Source organism: Rhamphochromis sp. 'chilingali' (assembly GCF_963969265.1).
Source record: "Rhamphochromis sp. 'chilingali' genome assembly, chromosome: 15".
NCBI lineage: Eukaryota > Metazoa > Chordata > Actinopteri > Cichliformes > Cichlidae > Rhamphochromis > Rhamphochromis sp. 'chilingali'.
In genome coordinates this window covers 14,664,537-14,685,251 of record NC_137942.1, presented here as the reverse complement: position 1 = coordinate 14,685,251, position 20,715 = coordinate 14,664,537, and the positions used below count along the sequence as shown (strand labels likewise).

The 20,715-nt window shown below is 41.2% G+C and overlaps 1 protein-coding gene across 2 annotated transcripts in view; it reads right to left on the bottom strand.

The window, feature by feature from the left end:
• The window catches only part of coro7 (coronin 7), a 107,872-nt gene that overhangs the window by 56,307 nt on the left and 30,850 nt on the right, over positions 1–20,715 (bottom strand). For both annotated transcript variants that reach the window (XM_080905960.1, XM_080905959.1), the window contains exons 8-9: positions 15,645–15,728; positions 14,685–14,767 (exon numbers count right to left, since the gene is read on the bottom strand). In XM_080905960.1, the coding sequence (XP_080762086.1) occupies positions 14,685–14,767; positions 15,645–15,728 (167 nt within the window). The remainder of the gene's footprint in view (positions 1–14,684; positions 14,768–15,644; positions 15,729–20,715) is intronic.

The window sequence follows — 20,715 nt, the reverse complement described above, 5'->3', positions numbered from 1 at the left end:
GCTGTGATGAAAAATGATGAAGGTCTAACCACAGATGTTCACAGAGCCAGCATAGTCCAAAACTCCAGTGCCTCAACACTGACAGCTGAAATCTGACAAAGCGAGTGACATTAAATGGCCCTCTTGGTTATTTATTTAGTTGAACTGTCTGTTGTGCTGTTAATACTCTTACAAAGCACTTAGCTCTTAAACTGAGAGTAGAGTGAGTATTACAAACAACCACAAAAAGGCAAAAAAAAAGAAAAGAAAAGAAAAAGAAAAATCAGTGTTCAATCTCTCAAGATAAGATTCACATATTGCAAAGAGACTCTTGTTTCTAAGATCGCACAAAGTTACTGAAACTCTCATTTAGTCACAAAAAGGAGGCAAAAAATGTATTGTGGTGAAAGTGGGGGTCACCAGTGGGAGAGGATCTTCTGCCTGTTTGGCCAAATCTGCAGTGGTGATTTAAAAAAATTTACTTGTGTGTTTCACGAGATAAGTACAGCTTCACTGACTGAGTATAAGAAACATATCGTACAAACAAAAAAGACTGAAACATCAGATGAGGCTGAAATAGTAATTTAACAATTGTTTGTGATGTGTTTTGGTTTTGGAGTGCAAACAGTGTGTGGTGTGACTTGCAAAACATCTTCTCCCCCCCCCCGCTCATATCATCAGTTCCCAGATATGCATAAACATTTATCTTAACATTTAATATTCATATCAATACCTGCACTATAAAAACACAATGACAAAGAGAAGCACGGCGACAGGCATCAAAATCTCCAAAAGCCTCGGGGTCAAGCATTCGAGTCACTGATATATAACCTTGTGACACCAGCAGACATTCATCAAAAGCTGCTGTGTACACATCCTGTGTAACTTTCAAACTTTACTTGCATCACAGCCGTGCTATGTATACACATCTGCAGATTCCACATTGTTTGTAGCTGAAGCTCCTGTGTAATCTCAAACTGAGCCGAGCTATGCTGAAATGTGGGTGGGCATATCATCCGCACAAGGGAGTGAAAAGAAAAGTTTAAGTTCATTAAGGGAAAATAATGACTGGCATTCGAATGTTTGGTATAAGTAATTACCGACAGATTAAAGTTATTTCAGAAATATGTGTGTGTTTAAACATATATGGAGGGTGACGACGTTCACACATTATGTGCTGTAATCCTTTTCAACACTATAAGCACTCACCGTTTCTGTGTCAGACACAATGACTTAAAGTATGTAGCTCTTGAATTATGGAGTCCCTCCCTAAATGTTAAGTGGATTAAATGAAGCAAGTAATTTTTTTAACATTTCATAAAGAATTTTGGAAATATTACACAAAAGCTCTCTGAACATATTGTTTTCAAGGATGCTGGTTAGGGTGGACTGGAACAGTGTGGCATACTTACTAACCACTCAAATCACTTTAGACTAAAAACCACATATAACCATACATTCATTCAATGCTTTTATTCTGGTGATCACTTAGAAATTTATTAAACAATTACAGCTCAAACTGCATGCGCATGTGTATGATCTTACCATGCGGAGTGTTCCGCCCTAATGTTTTCTGGTGCAAAGGCCGATTTCAGTAATCCATATTAGTCACACTAATTCCATCTGCTCCAAACACGCATCCACTTCCAGGCCAAACACAAACACTCACTGGCAGAACATAATGGCTATCCCAAATGATCCTGTCACTACAGGGTGGAGGCCACTGAACTCTGACCCTTGCATGGTTCATCAGCTTCCATGCAACAAACACCTGTTTGTTCTAAATGACTAACAACACTCAGATTAAGGGGGGTAAATCGGAGTGGGTCATTACACTCAAAAGTGTTGATCTGCTAATTCTGTCTGCAGCAGGGGTCTGGACAGTCACAGGTGTCAGAGAGCTGATTAGCAGTGACATGGTGAAGGAATAGCAGAGCAGGATGAGGCATTTTGCAGACTATTATCTGGCAATTAGAAGTTAATATATCCTAAATACTCTGGATTTAACAAGGATAAACACACACAAAGACATCATTTTATATATCTGGAGTTATGATGTTACAAGCCTGTTTATACTTACTGATTTTTCTTTTCTGCAATTTTTACAGATTAAATAAAACTGGGAAAACTGGTGGCATTCATATTAAACATATTTATTGAGACGGTAGTCCGTGCTAACTGATGACAGACATAACACAACACTGATTGTGATTATTTTAAGTTCAAAATACAATCAGTATAAAATATAGCAGGTTATTCCTATATGAACATCAACAATACCCAGTGGAAATTCCCCAAAATGAGGTAAATCAAAGACAGATCAAATTCAGTCATAGTAGAGTAAAAGTCAAACAGCAGCTGAGTCTGAATACAATCACTCTCAGACAGATTGGTAAAAACCTGCAAACAATTGCCATCTAATTTCTAAACAGACAGATTAACAGAGTCGGTCTGTGTCGATGAGCCCAACTCGTCTCTGATGCACCTTTTTGTAACAATAAAACAGCAACTGATGGCAACTAACTGTGGAGTGTCACAGACCAGGTTTCCATCTGTGAAGCAACCATTTCAAAAGGCAACAAGACGTTAAGTTCACTGTTCATGGTTTTGTTGTGGACTCCAACCTCTGTTTCTCCTACCGTGACTCTAGTATTACGGTGCTATGTAAGCCAAAGAAGAAAGGGAGCCCAAGAAAATAAAAATGGCTTAAGGCAGGGTGTAAATGAGTAAAAACATAAAAACCACCAGTATCGTGTCTTGAGTAGAGCCATTCATTACTTCAGGATGTGTACCAAGAGTTACAGTCAACCTCTGTGTAGTTCGAGTAGGAAAAGGTTACTTACGGCCCACAGGGCCTGACCAGGGTGTGCAGGGACATATCCTGGTATGAGGCAGCTGGGTGGTGCTACGGTCACTGCAGCACAGTGAGAAACTCACCACCACACAAGACAAACACAAACAAGAACGTCCGCTAGGCAGGCTGACGCCGCGTGCCTCTGTGGGTGCCTGCCAGCCCGGGCTGTGGCCTGGGGGCGTGTCAGTGGCGGCAGCGAGCCCCAGTAGGCACCCCAAGTCGATGGGTTCACCCTAGTGGAAAGTCTGCATCAGTCTGCAGAGACTCCGCTGTGGCTAAGGGAAGGTAGCAATGCAGCAGAGCCCCCCCCCCCCGGCAATTGATGTAGCCATTATAGCCATTACTTCCCGAACAACCACAAGCTAAATGTATCAACCACGCACAGTAGAAAATAGCATAACTGTGGGGAGGATGAGAGGGGAGGGCAAGGATTGAGGGAAGGCAGCTTTAGAGACATAAAACCAGAGAGTTGAGATAGAGAAGTGAGAGGCAATGGATGGACAAATCAGGACTATATGAATATGATGAGACCAAAGAGGGGAACAACTTCATAAAAGTATGAGTTGAATACTGCGAGCAAGAGGAAGCCATGAAGCGAAAGACCAGAAGACTTTGAAGAGGGTCTGGAAGACGGATGGTGTGCTACTGAAAAAAGTAAACGACAGCAGACAGAAATCTGGAAGAAGGGGGGGTCCTCTAGTTCAACCACTACATATTTTCCCTCGTAAGGGATATAATTTAAACAAACCCACTAAAGGTTTGGAGCAGAGCAGGCAATGCCAACTCCATCTCAGCAGTCAGTGTGCATGTTTTTTTTTCTTTTCTCTCTCTGTTTTTTCTATTTCTTTCATTTATTTATTTAAAAGAGAGAGTGCATGTTAATAACACAAACATGCCAGGTCTGGGATACACAAGCGGCGGTGTACAGATACACAAGTTAAGTTAAAATGACCCTAGATCTAGTGTGCCATAAATCTTTGTTTCAGATGTGCCTTGAAACACTAGGTAGAGGAATTTGAGGACTAAATAGTGACTCCGTTTTTCTAAGAAATCAAGTGTTGATCATAGATGATAAAGCTTTGGCAGAATAAGAAGGACTGACCTTTAAGGCGCTAGGAAATTTGAAAATACTTGTCAGGTCATCTAAGAATATTTGAGACTTCCTGTCCCCACGGTAAAAGCAGAATTGAGAGATGCAGAATCTGACGAATATTTTTCAGTCAACTCGATTCCCAGTTATAGTCAGTTACATTTTACACACTGACTGGCCGGGTGTGTACAGGTGAGGCGCCAGTAAGGATTTGAGCTTCCTCAAGCTGTTTTTTCTATTTTTTCGTAGAACGGCTATTAAGCCTGCCTTCCAGCATATTGTCCATTAGCAATCCCCTTCAGGCAGACAGAAGAAAGATACTACTGCAAGTAAGAAGGAAGTATAAACTTTTCCAGAAACAAAAACTCAGCATAGCAGGAGTATCATTTATAAGATATCTCAATCAAAAACCTCAGTTTAAAACAAGTGCAACTGACAAATGTTTGCTGTTATTTGTAAATGTGCAGAAAAGTTTAGAAGACATGGCTAGGAGCACTGTAAGCACTGTGGTTAGTTTGCACAGTAGTTAGCGTGCAGATGACTGAAGACAGTGCACAGCCTGTCAGCTCACAGCTGTGGATCCCCACAGCTTCACATCAGCAGTGGACCGTGGGTGGACCATGATGGCCAGGATGTGTGGAGAACAGTTAAGAATAATACAAGTCACCTCAGTAGTGTGTGTATGTGTATATATGTCTCTCGCCATTTGTCCATCAACCGTCTGTTTTTTTCAGTCCAGTGCTAATGAAAGGTTTCTTCCCCTGGAACACCAACCAAGTAGGTTAGACTGAAAGGCCCAGCAGCTCCCGAGTTTTGTCCCTATGGACACTAAAGAACAAGCAGCCCCTAAAAGTTTTTCCAATAATGGGGCCTCCTTCTTTATAAAAGCTGGTCTTTTGGTCAAATGTTTTTATCTAACGTGCTTTGTAATGAATTTGCTCTTTTACTATCACTCCAAGAGCCAATCTACCCAGCTGTCACACTAAGAAAACCAGTGGAAACGAAAAAACAGCAGGATACAGTAAACATTTGGGTACAAAACTGTGAGGGCACTGCAGCTATAAAATGACTTTCAGCTGATAAACACATTACATGAACGATTTCCTGGAGATTAAAGAGACAGAAAATAAAAGACGAAAGTTGAAGATAGCGTTAAAACACTATCCAAACTTGCAAGTTGTTAAATCATGAATCAACTATGATTGACCTTTTGGAAAGCTTAGTTCAAGTTTATTAGCCAGACCTAGGTCTGATTACTTTAACTACCTTAACTAAGAAATTATTTAATAAACAGAATTTATCACACAAAGTGAAGTAAGCTAAAATATCTCAAAAAGCAACACACTACTACAGTTGAAACAAACAAAAAAGGTCATTGACGTCTATCAGCCTGGAAATGGTTACAAAGCCATTTCTGAAGCTTTAATAGTCCAGCGAATGACGGTTAAAGCATTTATCCACAAATAGAGAAAATGGAATAGTGGTGAACCTTTCCGGGAGGTCACAAAAGAATCCAGAACAATATCTAAAGAACTGCAGGCCTCGCTTCCCTTAGTAGAGGTCAACAATAAGAAAGAGACTGAGCAAAAATGGCATCCATGGGACAGGAGAAAACCACAGCTGACCATAGAATAGAAAACAAATGCTCGTCTCACATTTGCCAAAAATATTGTTATGATCCCTGAGAATTTGGAGAAAGTATTTGATGGACTGATGAGACAAATGTCTAAGTTTTGGAAAGTTCAAAACTCGTTACATCTGGCATAAAACTAACATTTCAACAGCTAATTTTATAAAAAGGATATCACACCAACAGTCAAACATGGTGGTGGTAGTGTGATGGTCTGGGGCTGTTTTTTTGCTTCAGGACTTGGATGACTTTCTCATTGATGGAACCATGAATTCTGTTCTCTACCAGAAAATCCTGAAGGAGAAAGTAAGGCTATCAGTCAATGCCCTGAAGCTCAAGACAACTTGGGAGCATGATCTGAAAAACACCAGCAAGTCCACCTCTGAATGGCTAAAACAAAAAAAAAAGAAGGTTTTGAAGTGATTTAGTCCAAATCCAGACTTAGATCCAATTGTTATGCTTTGGGATGACCTTAAGCAGACCGTTCATGCTTAAAAACGCACCAATGTGTCTGAATTTAGGTAGGTTTGGACATCTTCTCCCCTTAATAAACAAAATTATAATTTAAAACTCTTTGAGGTGACAAATACGCCTACTCAGGTAAGGGGGCAAATACTTCTCCACAACACTGTATGTCTATAAGAGACAGCACATTAGGGTCATCACTGCAGTCATGTTGTAGTGACTGGTCTGAATTAAACTGCAGTAAAAACATAAAACAAAGACAGAAAATGAAGAAGTGCAATACATGCTGTTTTAACTTTGACCAAAAAAGGCCAAATAGTGCATGAACGTATAGCAGAAGAAAGGCATGGAAGATTACGTTTATGTCACTCCACCTGTCAAAACCTGCTGAGTGATCATGAATGCTGTTTGGAAAAGGTCTGCGTGCAATGAAAAAGGCAAAGAAATGGCCGACACGTCTAGACCTGTGAATGTGTACGACAGCAAGTCACATCGCCTGTGAATCCACACGTGTGTTTTTGGCTGCCCAGTCCAGCTTCCCAGTAGGAATGCAGCCCCTCCATCTCATGGTTGGGCTGCTGTGAGAGACACCTGTGCAACACAAACATGCATGCATGCATGCAAAGCACTGTAAACTTGAAGAGTAACAGAACCCCCATTACAGCACCCTGTGTCCCAGCACACAGACGAGATTGAATGGATGACACGGATGAGGAACTCTACAGACTCAAAGCAAGCAAACCACACTGTAACAATCATCCATGTAGGTCTGGTTGCTTGCAACAATGATTTCAGCAGTTTCCACAATTATTCAGTAGGTGTTCAATTAAAATAGCTGATTACCATTTTAAACTAGCTGTTTGAGCATTCTGTAAATTAAAAACAGCTACAAATCCAACAATTAAGATAAAGTCCACTTTTCTTACCATCCTTTGTTTCCAAAGGGAAAATGTTTTAGTTTTTATTTTTTAGTTTTTTGTTAAAAAAAAAGGAGAACAAAGGCACAAAACAAGACTCTACCTCCCACTAGTCCCCAGCCTTTTAGTCCTCTCCCTCTGCGGTCTAACACAAAGCATGCATACAATAGCCGGCTGACTAATTGACCTTCCTGAAATAATGTTAGCTGGCCTCATACAGAGGACTCTCAGTCAGTGTTAAAGCAGGAAAGTCCACAGAGGTTTCTTCAAGAGTGCACAGACCCTGAGGGTCCTCCACCTTTTCTTCATCAGTTCCTCCAGTATGCTTTGCACAATGGTGAAATTATTTCCTGGCCACCACCACCTCCTCCGCTCTCCCACCACCAATTACATCTTGACGGGTTTTTTTTTTTTTTTTAATCTTCTTAGGCCAAGTGCACTTGCCCAGATGCAGACACACAACTCTGAACAGGAAAACAAAGGGGCCACGCAGGTGCAGAGCAGCTTTGTTGTCATAACATTTCCATAGAGACGAGTGAAATCTGACAGGCAGCGATGGAGTTCAGACCCTTCGCCGCTATTTTCCTCTCTGTTGTCCACCTACTACTCAGTAACATGTGCATACGTGTACACATCATTTATGTATGCATGGCTGACTCTGTGAATAAACACAATTAAAAGATGAGACTGCGCACACAAATAGTCAGTGAGCAGCAGCAGGCTTCAGCACTTTTCCTATTAAACTATGCATGGCATATTACTCCTGCCTCGCTGACACTGACATGTTTCCATGCTGTGGGCAGACAAATAGGGCCCACATGGGGAGAGATATCAGCCAGAAGCACATGTGGCCCACCTGCCACCAGCCAATCAGAGAGCGTTGAGAAAACTCGAGAAACAGAGGGAAATTTTTTTTTATTGAATTTCCTTCTGTTTTCTGTGAGTTCTCCTCTTAGGCAGCAGACCTGCCAATGGCAGGATGCAGATTGCTGGTTTCTATCATGGAAACCTGACCATAAAAGAGAATACAATGAGGAGACAATCCACCTAGCCTGCTCTCGCTATTAAATTATAGGAAAAGTCTGCTCGCTTAAACAGGCTTTAAAAATAAGGAAGGAAAGTTGGGCTGGTTTTTTTGAAGGTCCAGATGTGGCTGATGGCTGTGCAGAGAGTATACAGACTATTTACACATGGGAAACATCACCATTTCAGATATTATGAGATCAGCTGTGGCATCACTGTTGGCTATCATATCTGGCTTCCAGTATTTGGTTGACACATTTTCGTTGGCTGAAATTAATAAAACAATGACTGTAGTGTTTAGTTGACAAGTTTCAGCTTCAGACGAGTTCAGATTTGTACAAAAACGTCTGATCTGCTCAGCCACAAGGAACCTTATTGGACAAAACAGCTCAATGGAGGACAAACATTTTTTGGTTCTTTGTTGCTTTTATATTTAGCCCAGCCAACTATATTGTGAGAATTATAAAGGAAGACTCACTACCATGGACGTAAACCGCTTTGAATTAATGCTGAAAGGTGACACTTTATTAAAATTTATACAAAATTTATGGATTGTGTTAGATGCTTCATCAGCTTTTAACTAAACTAAAGATAAGAAGTACCACAAATTTTATTCTGCTCTTTTCTCAGGCTGTGTAAGTTTATCTATTTTCATCTCTCCTGTGCATGTAGAAGAACGCACATAACATATAAATTACGTGGCCATGACTCAACTCCTGCATGTCTTTGTTCATCCATATCCTGAGCTGTCTGTCATTCCCTTCTTACCTCTGTTCTTTTTTGCAAGACTATTAGGCGCACAATGACAGGCTCCAGTCTCAGAGGCAGGAGTTAGAGGCCAGCCTGCAGGGTGGGTGTGGGCAGGGTGCGAGGCAGAGGAAACCATGTACTAATGAGAAACACACTTCTCTCCATCACTCAGATTGGTCTTCTTACCACAGCAGAGAGAGGTGGCATTTATCCAGGAGGTGACTGGCATCCAGAACCAAGGCATGATTTTAAAAACGGGAGCTCTGTACCGCACGACGGTTCTTGAGTCTCGTGAAAGGCGCAATCACGAGTCTTAGAAAACACATGGATTTGTTGAAAGGCACTTGGGTCCAAAGAGAGGGGGTTAAACTAGAATACAAATTTCAAAGGCATTAACAGATGGTAGACAAATCGGGTTTAAAAAAAAAAAAGAGCACAGTAAAGGAAATAAGTAAAACACAGGTAAAAGAAAAGGAAGGAAAAACGATACATATAGAACTAGCTGCTTAAGTTTAGAAGATCTCCATCAAATTATTACAGTTCCCTTCATTGATACTAGCAGTGTATTTATTCCTCAGCTACTGGATATCTAACCCACAGAGCAAAGAAACAAGTGCTAAAATAATCCTGAGCAGTGTGAGCAGCAAAGATCCTAACTGTTATTGTGAGTGCATTTCCAATAAAGGGAAAAGAAAGACAATTTTCCAGATGCTGGAGAAAAACAATACCCACAGCTGCAAGTGCAACTCTGCTGCTGCTTTTGTTAAGGTTTGAAAGTGAAGTCTGACACGGTCTCGAGCCTCATAACTGAGACAAATTGGGGGGAGGCTTCAGCCTTCTAGTACCAAACCATTTGTTTAAATACCTTAACAACATTAGGACGTCCTCAAGTGCAATTTAATGCAGAGTGACTTCCTGCGACTAGTAATCTCCATTTCCATACCATTAATGTAAAGTATAAAAGAAACTAAAGAAATACAAAGGTACATGAAAGAAAACAGGAGGGAAAGAGGGTGAAAGGAGGCAGCCTAAGGTGGGAGTGAGAGACTTTTTATTTTTCCTTCTGTGGTGAGTTCACACAAAAGGGTCCTTCTGATCCCTGGAGTGCTGAGCACATACCTGCGGGATGAAATCAAAATCCCTCTGTGAATTATATTAAATATCCCCCGCCAAACGCTTCACATATTTCCATCTGCTTTTACCGCTTCTGAGCAGCTCCATTAGGTCTGGCTCTAAAAAGAAAAAATACTAAATTAGAAGCCCAGACACGAGCACCTTCAAAAACCCGGCTCTCCGTTTCCATTTCATCTATCCGTAATGGAGAGGTAGATGAGTAAGGGGTACAGATAGTAATAGACAGAAGGTCTCGGAGGCGGTCAGGTAAGGATAAAGATTCGTTGAAGGATAACAGCTGACGGTAGACCTTTTTTTTTCCGTCTTTGAGTTAATCACAAGGGGGAATTTCTCAAACTAAGAGCAAAAGAAGTTTAGGATTAGCATATGAACTTACACATGCAGCCAATAAAGGTTCATAGAGTAATGATATATTCACCAAAAAAAAGAAAAGAAAAGAGGGGATTTCAAAGCTCCCTCCTCCTTTTTCATCCTCTTCTTCTGGTCAAACTCCTTCTCCACTTAATCACAAACTGAAACCCTAAATGGCTAACAGATTTCAGATGCCATGTTTCAACTGTCAGAATGCTGACCGAGTGCGTGCGGCCACATCTTTACCCTATACCATCCCCCACAGCCGTACTGGTGAGCCTTGACCCTGCAGATCACCTGAAGAAGACTGTAGTTTTGCCTTTTCCTGCACCTCAAACAGTTGTGTTTGAGCTGGACCCAAACAGCAAAGCTCTATTTTTTTTTTTCTTAGAAGGTGAACTCCTAGAACGGAGAAAGGTCAGACTATCATTCAAACATTTAGTGGTATTTTTTTCGCTCTGGTTTGGTAAACGGCCCTGCAGCTGCACCTAATACCCACAGGAAAGCCATCATCTGGGACTGATTTTGGAGAGCCCGGGCCGCTGCAAGAGAAAGGAGTGACTGTTCTGTATAAAAGGCTCGTTCTCTTATGGGGCGCAGGCCTCTTCTCAATCTATCTGATAAAAGGGAATTTGGCTCAATTATACACCTACTGACTGGGCCCTGCGCTCAGGCACGGCCCACACAGTCAATAAGGAGCGCAAGAGTACAGGCAGCGCACTAGGAGTACTCCTATCATCCACAACAAAAGCCTCTCTCCATCAGTTAACAGCACAGTCTGTCAGCAGCGCTTGCCTCAGAGGGCAAGTCCTTAGTATAACCTGTGACTGGTTGTAAAAGCAGTGAGGCTGGCTCTCCAGGGGCAAACATATGTCCTTCCCAATCAACAGGCAGGTCACAGTGATCTACTTAAATCAGCCTCTAGCCAGACATTAAGAGACACCAAAATAACAGAAGGTCTAAATGAGCATGCATGCAAATGTATGGTGTTTGTGTCCATTAGGAGAGGAGGGTAACACTGATAGGGACCGAGAACAGTTAGAGGAGGTCACAGCCTGAAATTCTCCTGAGACTGCAGTTCTGTCAAGCTGAATGCTAACCGAGTAACCCCTGGAGAACTGACTGTCATCTTTAGACCCGATTACAAGCTAGTATGCAAGCAAACATCAGCGAGAGGCGGCTGTGTAAGTGTGGTCAAAGTATGTTTAGCTGCTGAAGTGGGGGGAGGATGCATAATTATCGTGACGTCTCAAGCATTTACACAACAAGCTGGTAGCAATCGTGCCCAGCTATAAAGTTCACTGATTGCAGCTGGCTTAAAGACCCAATTAAACTCATTATTATAATTCTGGTTTATAGGGGGAAGAATATGAGGGAGAGAGCAGTGCACACAGACCCGCACAGTTCCTCGTTGTGCAGCTCTACAGCTTGCATGGAAAACAGACTTGCAGTAATAGCCACCTTAACATAGTTCAAAATGCTCCTCTCAGACTCATCACCCCTCACTTTTTTCATTCTCCATTTCAACCCCGACCAAAAAATAAACATTTCCAGCCCATTATTCTCCATCCAAATTATATTCCACCCACAACTCTATTTTACTGGCTCATGATCCTGGGCCTCTTTATGTTGTGACAGTCCAAAGAAAACAGTTCTACTGAATGCTGTCTACAAGCAAAGCTAACCTGATACAAGCCAGCTCACTGCTTCAATTACACACCATGTTTACCGCAGCTGTTTTAATTAAAAACAGGCAGGAAAACATGAACAAATCCATCTTTATATGCACCTCAGGCTTAAAGCGACAAGGAGGAAGTGCCCTTCTATGGATGTTTGACTTTGAGTTTCCTTGGTCACTTGTTTTCAATCTATTAGGTGCATAGAAAAATTAAGACAATATCCCCTTTTGATTAGTGCATTTTGTCTTTGCCATAGCTGCTTGGTAAAACACTAATGCAATGCTCAGTTAAAACAAAAAGAAGTAGAGGGGGGAAAGGAGGTTAAAGACAGTTTGTTCCTGTCGGGAACAGGCTGATTGATGTTTAATTTAAGCACTCGTGCTAAAAATATTACACAGACATGGACACAGTGTCTGAAATGAGAACAAAAATCTTTTTCCACTACTTACAAAATAAGACACAGGTTAAAAAAAAAAGACAGTGAGACAAATAGGCAGTCAGCAACATTTTGACCTTGGCCATTAAGTAGAAACCAGCCAGCACTTTCTATTATCAGTAAATACTGATTGCAGACTACATCTAGTAGTTTAGTTTGATAAAGAGGTTGGCTAGTGCTTACATGGATATGGCTGAATAGAAAGTAATCACTGCATTTTCCCCTCAATTTGACTCCTGAAGCATTGTTTGTTTTTGACACTGATGTATCCCACTGCAGAGAATAACCAAATACAATGGAGACTCGGCCTGTAACGGCAGCTTGGGTCAAAAGTCCGGCAAGGGCCGTAGTTAAAAATACATTTAAAAAAATAAGAGTGAAGGTTGTGAAAAATATCAAGAGAAAAATGGGGATAAGCTGGCATGAGAAGTTAATAAACACGAAGTTTCACTAATAGGCGCACAACCCGATACTAATGTTTGGCAATTGTGTGGGTGCAGTTGTGGTTTCTTTGTTATCCTTATACATTTTTTTCAGTGCCACTCTTTTCTGGAAACTTGGCTGTACAAACAGTTATCTTCTAGTAATAACTTAGAGTATTTTGAGGGGAAAAAAGGCACGAGAAAAAACTGTATATCATTTTTTAAGCTGTGTAAGAGTGAGACGGCAATATTGAAAAGCAGTAAATGATGAGGTCTCGTCTCTCAGTTAAATGTCTGTTTCTTTTATATCAGTGCTGGTGTACAGACATCTGGAAGGGATGTGGCCTTGCAAGTAAAAGCTCTCTGACACACATCTCGGCATATGATAGCATGATTGAAGTGATTTAATACAGGACATCCAAAATACTGCGGATGGGACAGCTCCAAACCTTGCAATTAGGTCCAATGGAAAAATCACAGCATTAAAACTGAACTACTATCAAAAGCCAGGAAACCAAAAGGCTTGTCTCAAATTAAATCTAATGAATTTAATAAATGCAAGATGAGCCGTTTCTCTGTCAGTTTAAAAAAAAAGGGGGGGGGGGGGGTGAAGGGAGGCTCATAAAAAAAAAAACAGACACTGGCTGAGTAAGATGAGAGTCAGAAGGCTTAACAGCTTGTCCTCAGATTAGTGACCGTCCTCACGCTGTTTGTCCATTATCTTTGAGTTGTTCTGGTTTTCTGGTTTTTTGGGTGAGCTTGACTTGACTTGTATGACTTGTATCATGGATCTCACAAAACAAATTACCAGTTTTGGTAACAGGAAGTAAACACTGGCATCTGTGGCATCACGTATCCCCTAATTCCAAGAAAAGTGCACAGGCACCAAACAATGGGATGATTGCGAAGAGGCACTCAGACATGCAACTATCTGTCTCCATCAAATGAAAGAGGAAATAGAGGAAATGGAGACGAGTGGCGAGCACGAGGGCAGAGGGAGGGAGAGCAGAGGCTGGTACTTAGGGACCTTGCTGTATTAACTCCTCTCATTCACTGGAAGAAAACAAAAACTATGACATTCCACAGAGACCGCTTCCCTCTGGTAGTGTTTTGTCTAATAAAAAACTAGGCCATAAAGCTTCACACGTTCTGGTGCAGCCACACATGGACACCCAGTCTGAATAGCAGTGCCAGAAGAACAAATGTTGAATCTGTCCTGCCGTGGCCATTTCACATATGGCAAGAAAAATGCTTTTTGCAGTAATAATAATGATAATAAATTTACTTCATCCACCACAGACTACAGCATGACCCGACAAAGTCCAGTCACTTTATGAGTGGAATGACTTGGAAGGCCAGCCTGTTCATAACAACACTACAATGCATGAGCTCAATCTAACAAAGGAATCCTCACTCCCACCTCCTCTTTTCTCTTTCTTCCTCCATCCTTCTATTCCCCTTGTCTCCCCTCTGGAGCCCAGCCACGCTCCTGCTGTCCTCCGGTCCTCGGCAGCCGTGTTTGGGAAAATAAACTGAGCGGCTGGAGAAATGACAAGCAGCGAGCTGAGGGAGGAAGTGTCAGTGTGTCTGCTGCTGCTTCCTGACCCTTTTGCAGCAGTCGTAGAGAGAGCGACGCTCAGCACACATGTGCACACGCTTTGCTCCACTGAGACAGTACACGAATCTGTCTGCGACATTCCCGGAAACAGCAAGAATGTGGAGGAACAGTGTAAAAACTCTGGGAGGTCCACATGCCTGTCTGGCCATATATCATTGCATATGTGCCAGCTACACACTAATATGCCCACCTACATGATATGCACACACAGATACACCGTTGTACTGCAACACATGACCTCGTAAACTCTCACTCACAGACAAACACTTAAAAGTGAGAAGGTCAGTGTCATGGCTGTGTGAGTCAGTTATGGACACAAACTGATGCTGTACTCACCCACTGGAAGTGCCGAGCGAAACAGAGCCGAGCGAAGAGGTCAGCTTCCTGCTGTCCCAAAGTCTCGCCTCACGACTACGCATCTAAACAAACAACAAAGTAAGACACTGAGTACTCCGAACAGAGACAGAGCACGCCAAAAGGGGTCAAATAAGTTACTTTTTTTATATGAACCTAAGAGGTGTTTTTGAAATTGTCACATATTACAGCGCTATGTGATGCTAATTTTCAATTTTGATTGCAGGATGATTGCACAGGTCATCGGGTGGGAGGTAACCTCTCTCCAAACAATCAGTCTTAACTCAGACTGACTGCAATCACTCACACAGAGGAGCGCAACTCGTCTGCGATGTATCTTTATGCCAGTGGGGAATCAATTGGCACTATTACTGATTGTATTCTACACTAATCCAATGTTGCCAAGCACACATGCAGCTAAGTCCCTGCTTGTGGAGGATTTTCTGAATTTCCATATCAAATCTATGAGGTTCTGGCTAGACTCTGAATGTAATTAATGTGAAACAGATTGAAGGAGTCGGCAGTACTTTTCACTGATTTATCACAGTTATCACTGTGTTATCATAAATTGCAGGAAATAGGCATCTGGACCCAATTCAATGGCAAACACATAGCAAACTCCAATCAGTCTTTTTTTTTTTTTAAAATCGGCTGCTTTACCAGCATCTTAACGCAACAAGACGGCACCTGATTGCAAATTTATTGCACACAGTTGGAATAGTTTTGGTCATGCCAATCACCATTTCCTCTTGTGTGATTGGGAATTTTGGAATAATATATATATTTTTTAAATGCATGAATAAAACAATTTCCTGCCTGCGGTGTCTCGTGTTTTTGGTGTAAGTTTTATACATCTTACTGTACAAAGAGGCACTGATTCTGTAATTCTTACAGTGACAAACACTGTACCAAGTATAACAAGTTGGCTTCACACTTTCTCACCGTATCAAAGCCAGTGGTCAGTAAAAGATCATCTTTGGTCCACAGGATCCGTGAATCCTTGTTGCTTTGAAGACTCTTGGCACTCTATGGGAAAAATAATACAAAAAAATAAATAGATTACTTGACTTTCCAATCGGCATCACAAGAAGACAAAACACGTCATTTTTCCTGAAAGTTAAAGTCTCAGTGGTGAAACCCAAACTTTATAATTAAGAATTTTTATTGAATTAAACGCAAAAACATCAAAACAAAAGGAATGAATAAGGCCGCTCAAAGACGCAGACATGGAGTGAGGTGTATGAGATAATTTGTACAACAAGTTATTGAGTAATAGTCAAGTATCAAACATCTAGGAGATACTATTGGAATCACAACAACTTATAAAAAAATTGTCCCCATTGCTGCTTGACCTCATTTTTACATTTTTACAATTAAGCCTTCCAAACATCTTCTCACAAGGATGTCCATCATTTGTTTAGCAAAAATTTTTAGTGTCAGAGTTGTCGATTCTTTCCAAAGCTTCAGGGCTAGAACCACATCAATACTCTCATTACAGACTTATTCAACTGTGGTAAGGTACCTGAGGAGATCCTTGGTGACATGGGGGAAGTCACACTTCAATCACTGATCAATACAATCCAAAACCTGCATGTACTGACTATAGGAATGTTGGCACATAGATGCACCTGGATGTTACTTCCTATACAATCTTTAATTTATATGTATTTCCAAAAATTATCAGATCATTTCAAATTATAGCTTTCCCTAAGTTTAACATACAAATCACCTTCTTTAAAGAAATCATCTAGCGCTCTGACGTCATCTCTCAACCATTCAGCCCATTAGAGAAACCCCCAACTTTACATATAACCTCCAGGTCTAGCTCAAGATAACTTGGGAAGTGATGAGTGTATGATTTGCAGCAAAAAGAAGAAAGGGGAAGGACTACAGACAGGATTCACAGGTGCCTCACATCCCCGTGGCTGGACAGAACAGGACTTGCCCCATGAAAGGAGAGCTTGTTATTGTTGATGTAGCAGACAAGGGGACTTCTGCCTTGAGTGCAGCTAAGGTTCCTAAACTGTGACACTACTGGTGTATTCATGAGTCTTTGTTGCACAGTTTCCATGGGGAATATGCGCAGAAACAGCACAACCGGGCCGAGTTTACCGGGTGGTCTCGAAATACAAATGACACACATTGTCAGAAGTAATGCCTAAAAACAACAGGGAGTGTTGAAATGTAAGGAATGTGGCAATCTGTAAAGACAACATATTAAAGAGGAGAAGGCAGAAGAGTGCATGTAATTGAGCAGGATTTTGTGTGTATTGTGTTAAACACAGAGTTTCTACTGACTCACTTCATATGGCATGTGCTGTGATTATTGACAAAAGAGCTGAGACGAGATAAACTAAGCTCATTCACAGAATATCCATCAGCTACTTTCAAGTGTTAAAATCACTTATTAAGAGCCTATCCATCAGGACAGGTAATACAAGTAAAGTCTCACAGCCACTCTCAGTCAGCAATTCCCCCAATATCTGTGTAGTAATACTAAAGTTACACTGAGCTTTAAGCATAAGGAATGGGAGCCAGTGATGAGATTTCCATGGAACAGGAGCTGTGAGCCCCTCAGCCCAATATGCCTCACAAAATTAATGCTGTCTTCTTTATGGACATACTAACCCCGAGGAACACGGCTGAACTTCTGTGTATGGCAAGAAGACAGAGGCTTGTTTTCTAGGACTCAATTCTAACAACCTCCCTACAGAGCATGCAGCCTCATTCTTGTGCAACCGTTAAATAGTCACAGATGACAAATTGTAAAAACAAATGGGGAGAATTTAAGCTGCCATGTTGCACCCCTGATCTCACTGGAGGTCAGAGGGTAATAGGGCCTGGCACTATACAACCTCCATATATATGCTGGGCAATGATAAATCTGCAGCTGAAGCCCACAGTTGGTCAAACAGGGATGAACACATAACAATAAAAGGCAGTTTAGAAAGAGTTTTGCAAATTTGAGTAGGGAAGGACAAACATATGTGGGACCTATCACTTCAAACTCAAATCCCACTTCCTTTTTCCCCCTCCCCCTTTCTGATGTTGTTCTTGACACAGTCTGATTCTGGTGGTTTCAGAAATGACTGCTCAGAGGAAGAAATTGAAGATATGGTTTATAAATGTTTCAAGTAAGCATTTCATCCCTGCCGATTCCTTCCAAATCCTCTCCAGGCACATGTTACTGTGCCTGTTTCCAAACTATGACTGACACACTTTGGTAGCTCAGGGCACAGTTCTTTGGACCGAAAAAAGAAAGGATAAGTGTGGTCATTTACTGGAATTGATGCTTGTTTTATTTATTTCACTGAATAGGAATCTTAAAAGTTCACTCCCTTCCCCAAAGGGATCGTGTAATTGTGTCTTATCTTGTTAAGTAGGTTACAGTTGTGGTCAGAAGTTTATATACACGTATCATGGGCATGAATGTCTTGGTAATTTGGGGACTTTTAATTATGCCTTTGAACTTTTCCTTTTCTTTTGTTCCAGGGTGGAATGATTGTACCGTATATATCTTTAATACTTTAAAAAACACTTTTGGGGGTTAAAATATATACATAAACTCACTTAAATCTTTGAATAAGTCATTCTGAAAATTCTATATCTTTTAACTTGACATGGCCAAGGCCTATTAACTTCTTGTTGCCTACTACAACTGGTAGCCTCCCTTTGCCAGCATAAAAAAGATTTGTTTGACAATTTTCACTGGATTGACCAATACTCAGAACAATGGGGAAGTCCAAGGAGTTCTGGGAAACTCTAAGAAGGAGAATTGTAGTATTTCTAAAGAACTGCAGAATCCAACAGCATCAGTTCAAATAGTTACACTGACGTGTCACCACTTTGCAAAGGTCTGGAAGAAGACCCAAGCTGTCACCCTCCATATGAGAGGATATTATTGAGGAAGTTCAAGAAAAACAACCAAGGCTCAAGACTCCCATGAAATGGAATAATGAAAAAAGAGAAATACCTCTAAATTCTTCAACTTCACCTGCTGTTTTAGCTGTTCAGCTGATATCTGCCCATTGCACATTATGGAGAGTGCACTTTAATCTCTAATGTTAACCCCCTCTGGTGATGCCACAGGGGGACAATTGAGCAGCTATACCTTAACCAGACGCAGGGGGATGATGAGATCATCTAAATCCAAACCTTCCTGTCTGCAGTAAATTTTATAACCTTCACAACAATAGCTGTTAATAGCAAAAAAATCTTGTGATGGCACCAAAGAAATAAGACAGAAACACCTAAAGGTCAGCAAGATTTTTGATATGTTTTTAGACCATCCACCATGAATCTTAAATCATACCTTCATGAACCTCTACCCTACTTTTAGACCTGCCTGCTAAGTGGGAAGGACAGAAAGACACAGTTCTTTTTGGTAGATCAAATATTGGACCTTTGTAAACAACATCTGGTGCAGAAAAACTTTGTTTAGTCATTGTAGTAACCCTCAGGACTTCACCACAAGGCAGCCAAGCAGGGCATGTAAACCAGCCTGGATTCTGTCTGCAGATATCTTTTAATATTATTAAACACATCAACATGATGTCATCCTTCACCCAGATCTGAAGGAATGTGCGGCTTTAAGACTTTCTATGAAGATGTCATCAGAGCTTGCTGGCTGGATCCACCGCAGTTCATCTTAGTGTTATCTGCTGAGCTTTTCACTTTTTCAGACTAAACAGTTTCAGCTTAAGCAAGAGTAATACAGACCTCTTGTTAAGCAGATATTGACCTACAGAAATCAGATGCTGATTTTAGGATGAGTCATTTCCTGATTGGCAACCACTCAGGGCGGTGACTAACCACATGTTGGAGATCTAAAATTATATCCTGCAAAAACCTGACGCCGCTGTAACCAAACAATAAGTGACGTTGAGCTTGATAACTGACAAAGCTAGATTGGCAAGATGCCTACTTTCCAGTCATTAATGTTGTAACATAAATATGAATTGAAGTTTCGGCCAAGACTCCTGTGCTGCAATCACCTTCCTCAGTAAAATGGAACAACCTATAAATCTTCAGCAGTCAGTTGAAGGTATTCTTGTTGGCCACACTGGCAGTTCAAACAAAATTATTGTTGACAAAGCTACATCTGCACACGTCATGATCAAACGTTCACTTCTGCACCACTCTCAGGGGTGATATGTCTTTGTCTGTTTCATTGTTTTATCTAACACCACCTGTATGTTATACAGATGCGCTCTGGCTCCTGGTATGCTCCCAGATAGCTTCATCCACTAAGAGGGTTTAGAAAATATACTACTGACCTGGCCCTCAAACATATTTCTAAAGCAACACTACCAAAGTTGTACTGACAAAGTTGATAATAAGTCCTGGATTGAATAAACACTTAAGCTGAGACTGGGATCATTTTTCAGCCTGTAGTCAGATGGTGTACCTCATGCAGGTAACAGAGCTCATATTTGCCTTGATAAGTCCATCCTCAGATGTACAGCAGAGGTCCAGAGTAAACACAGGCATTCGAAAGAAGCAATACATCAGAAAAGAGCAAGGAAGGAGAAAAGCTAAAGCTAGTGCCGTGTAAACAGACATGAAAAGAAGTCATTGCCACTGAGCCGTTCATCACCATCACCACTGGCTGATTTCCTTCCAGGGGTAAAGCATTGGTGAGGAACTCTGACCAAACTAAGAACAAGCTGAGCGAAGTCCATTTAAAGCATGCGGGCTCTGTTTAACACTCAAACTGCTTTTAGGAGCCACATGTGTTTTGTGAGTCACAATTCTCAAAAACAGATGGAGATTCCAATTGTGTTCTAATTACATGCAAGAGTAAACAGACTAAATACAGCATCATCATCACTTTTTTATCATAGTTAGTTATGCTAATCCATGGCTGAGCACCAGATGACTTTGTTAATGTGAGGTCAGCTTTTTCCCCCCCAATCATATTTGCAATAAGTGAGAAAAGCATCACCCGTGAAGAAGGCCAAGTCTGCAGGCTTGTTGCCATTCCTGTGGACCTGTACTGGGCACGGCATGGCTC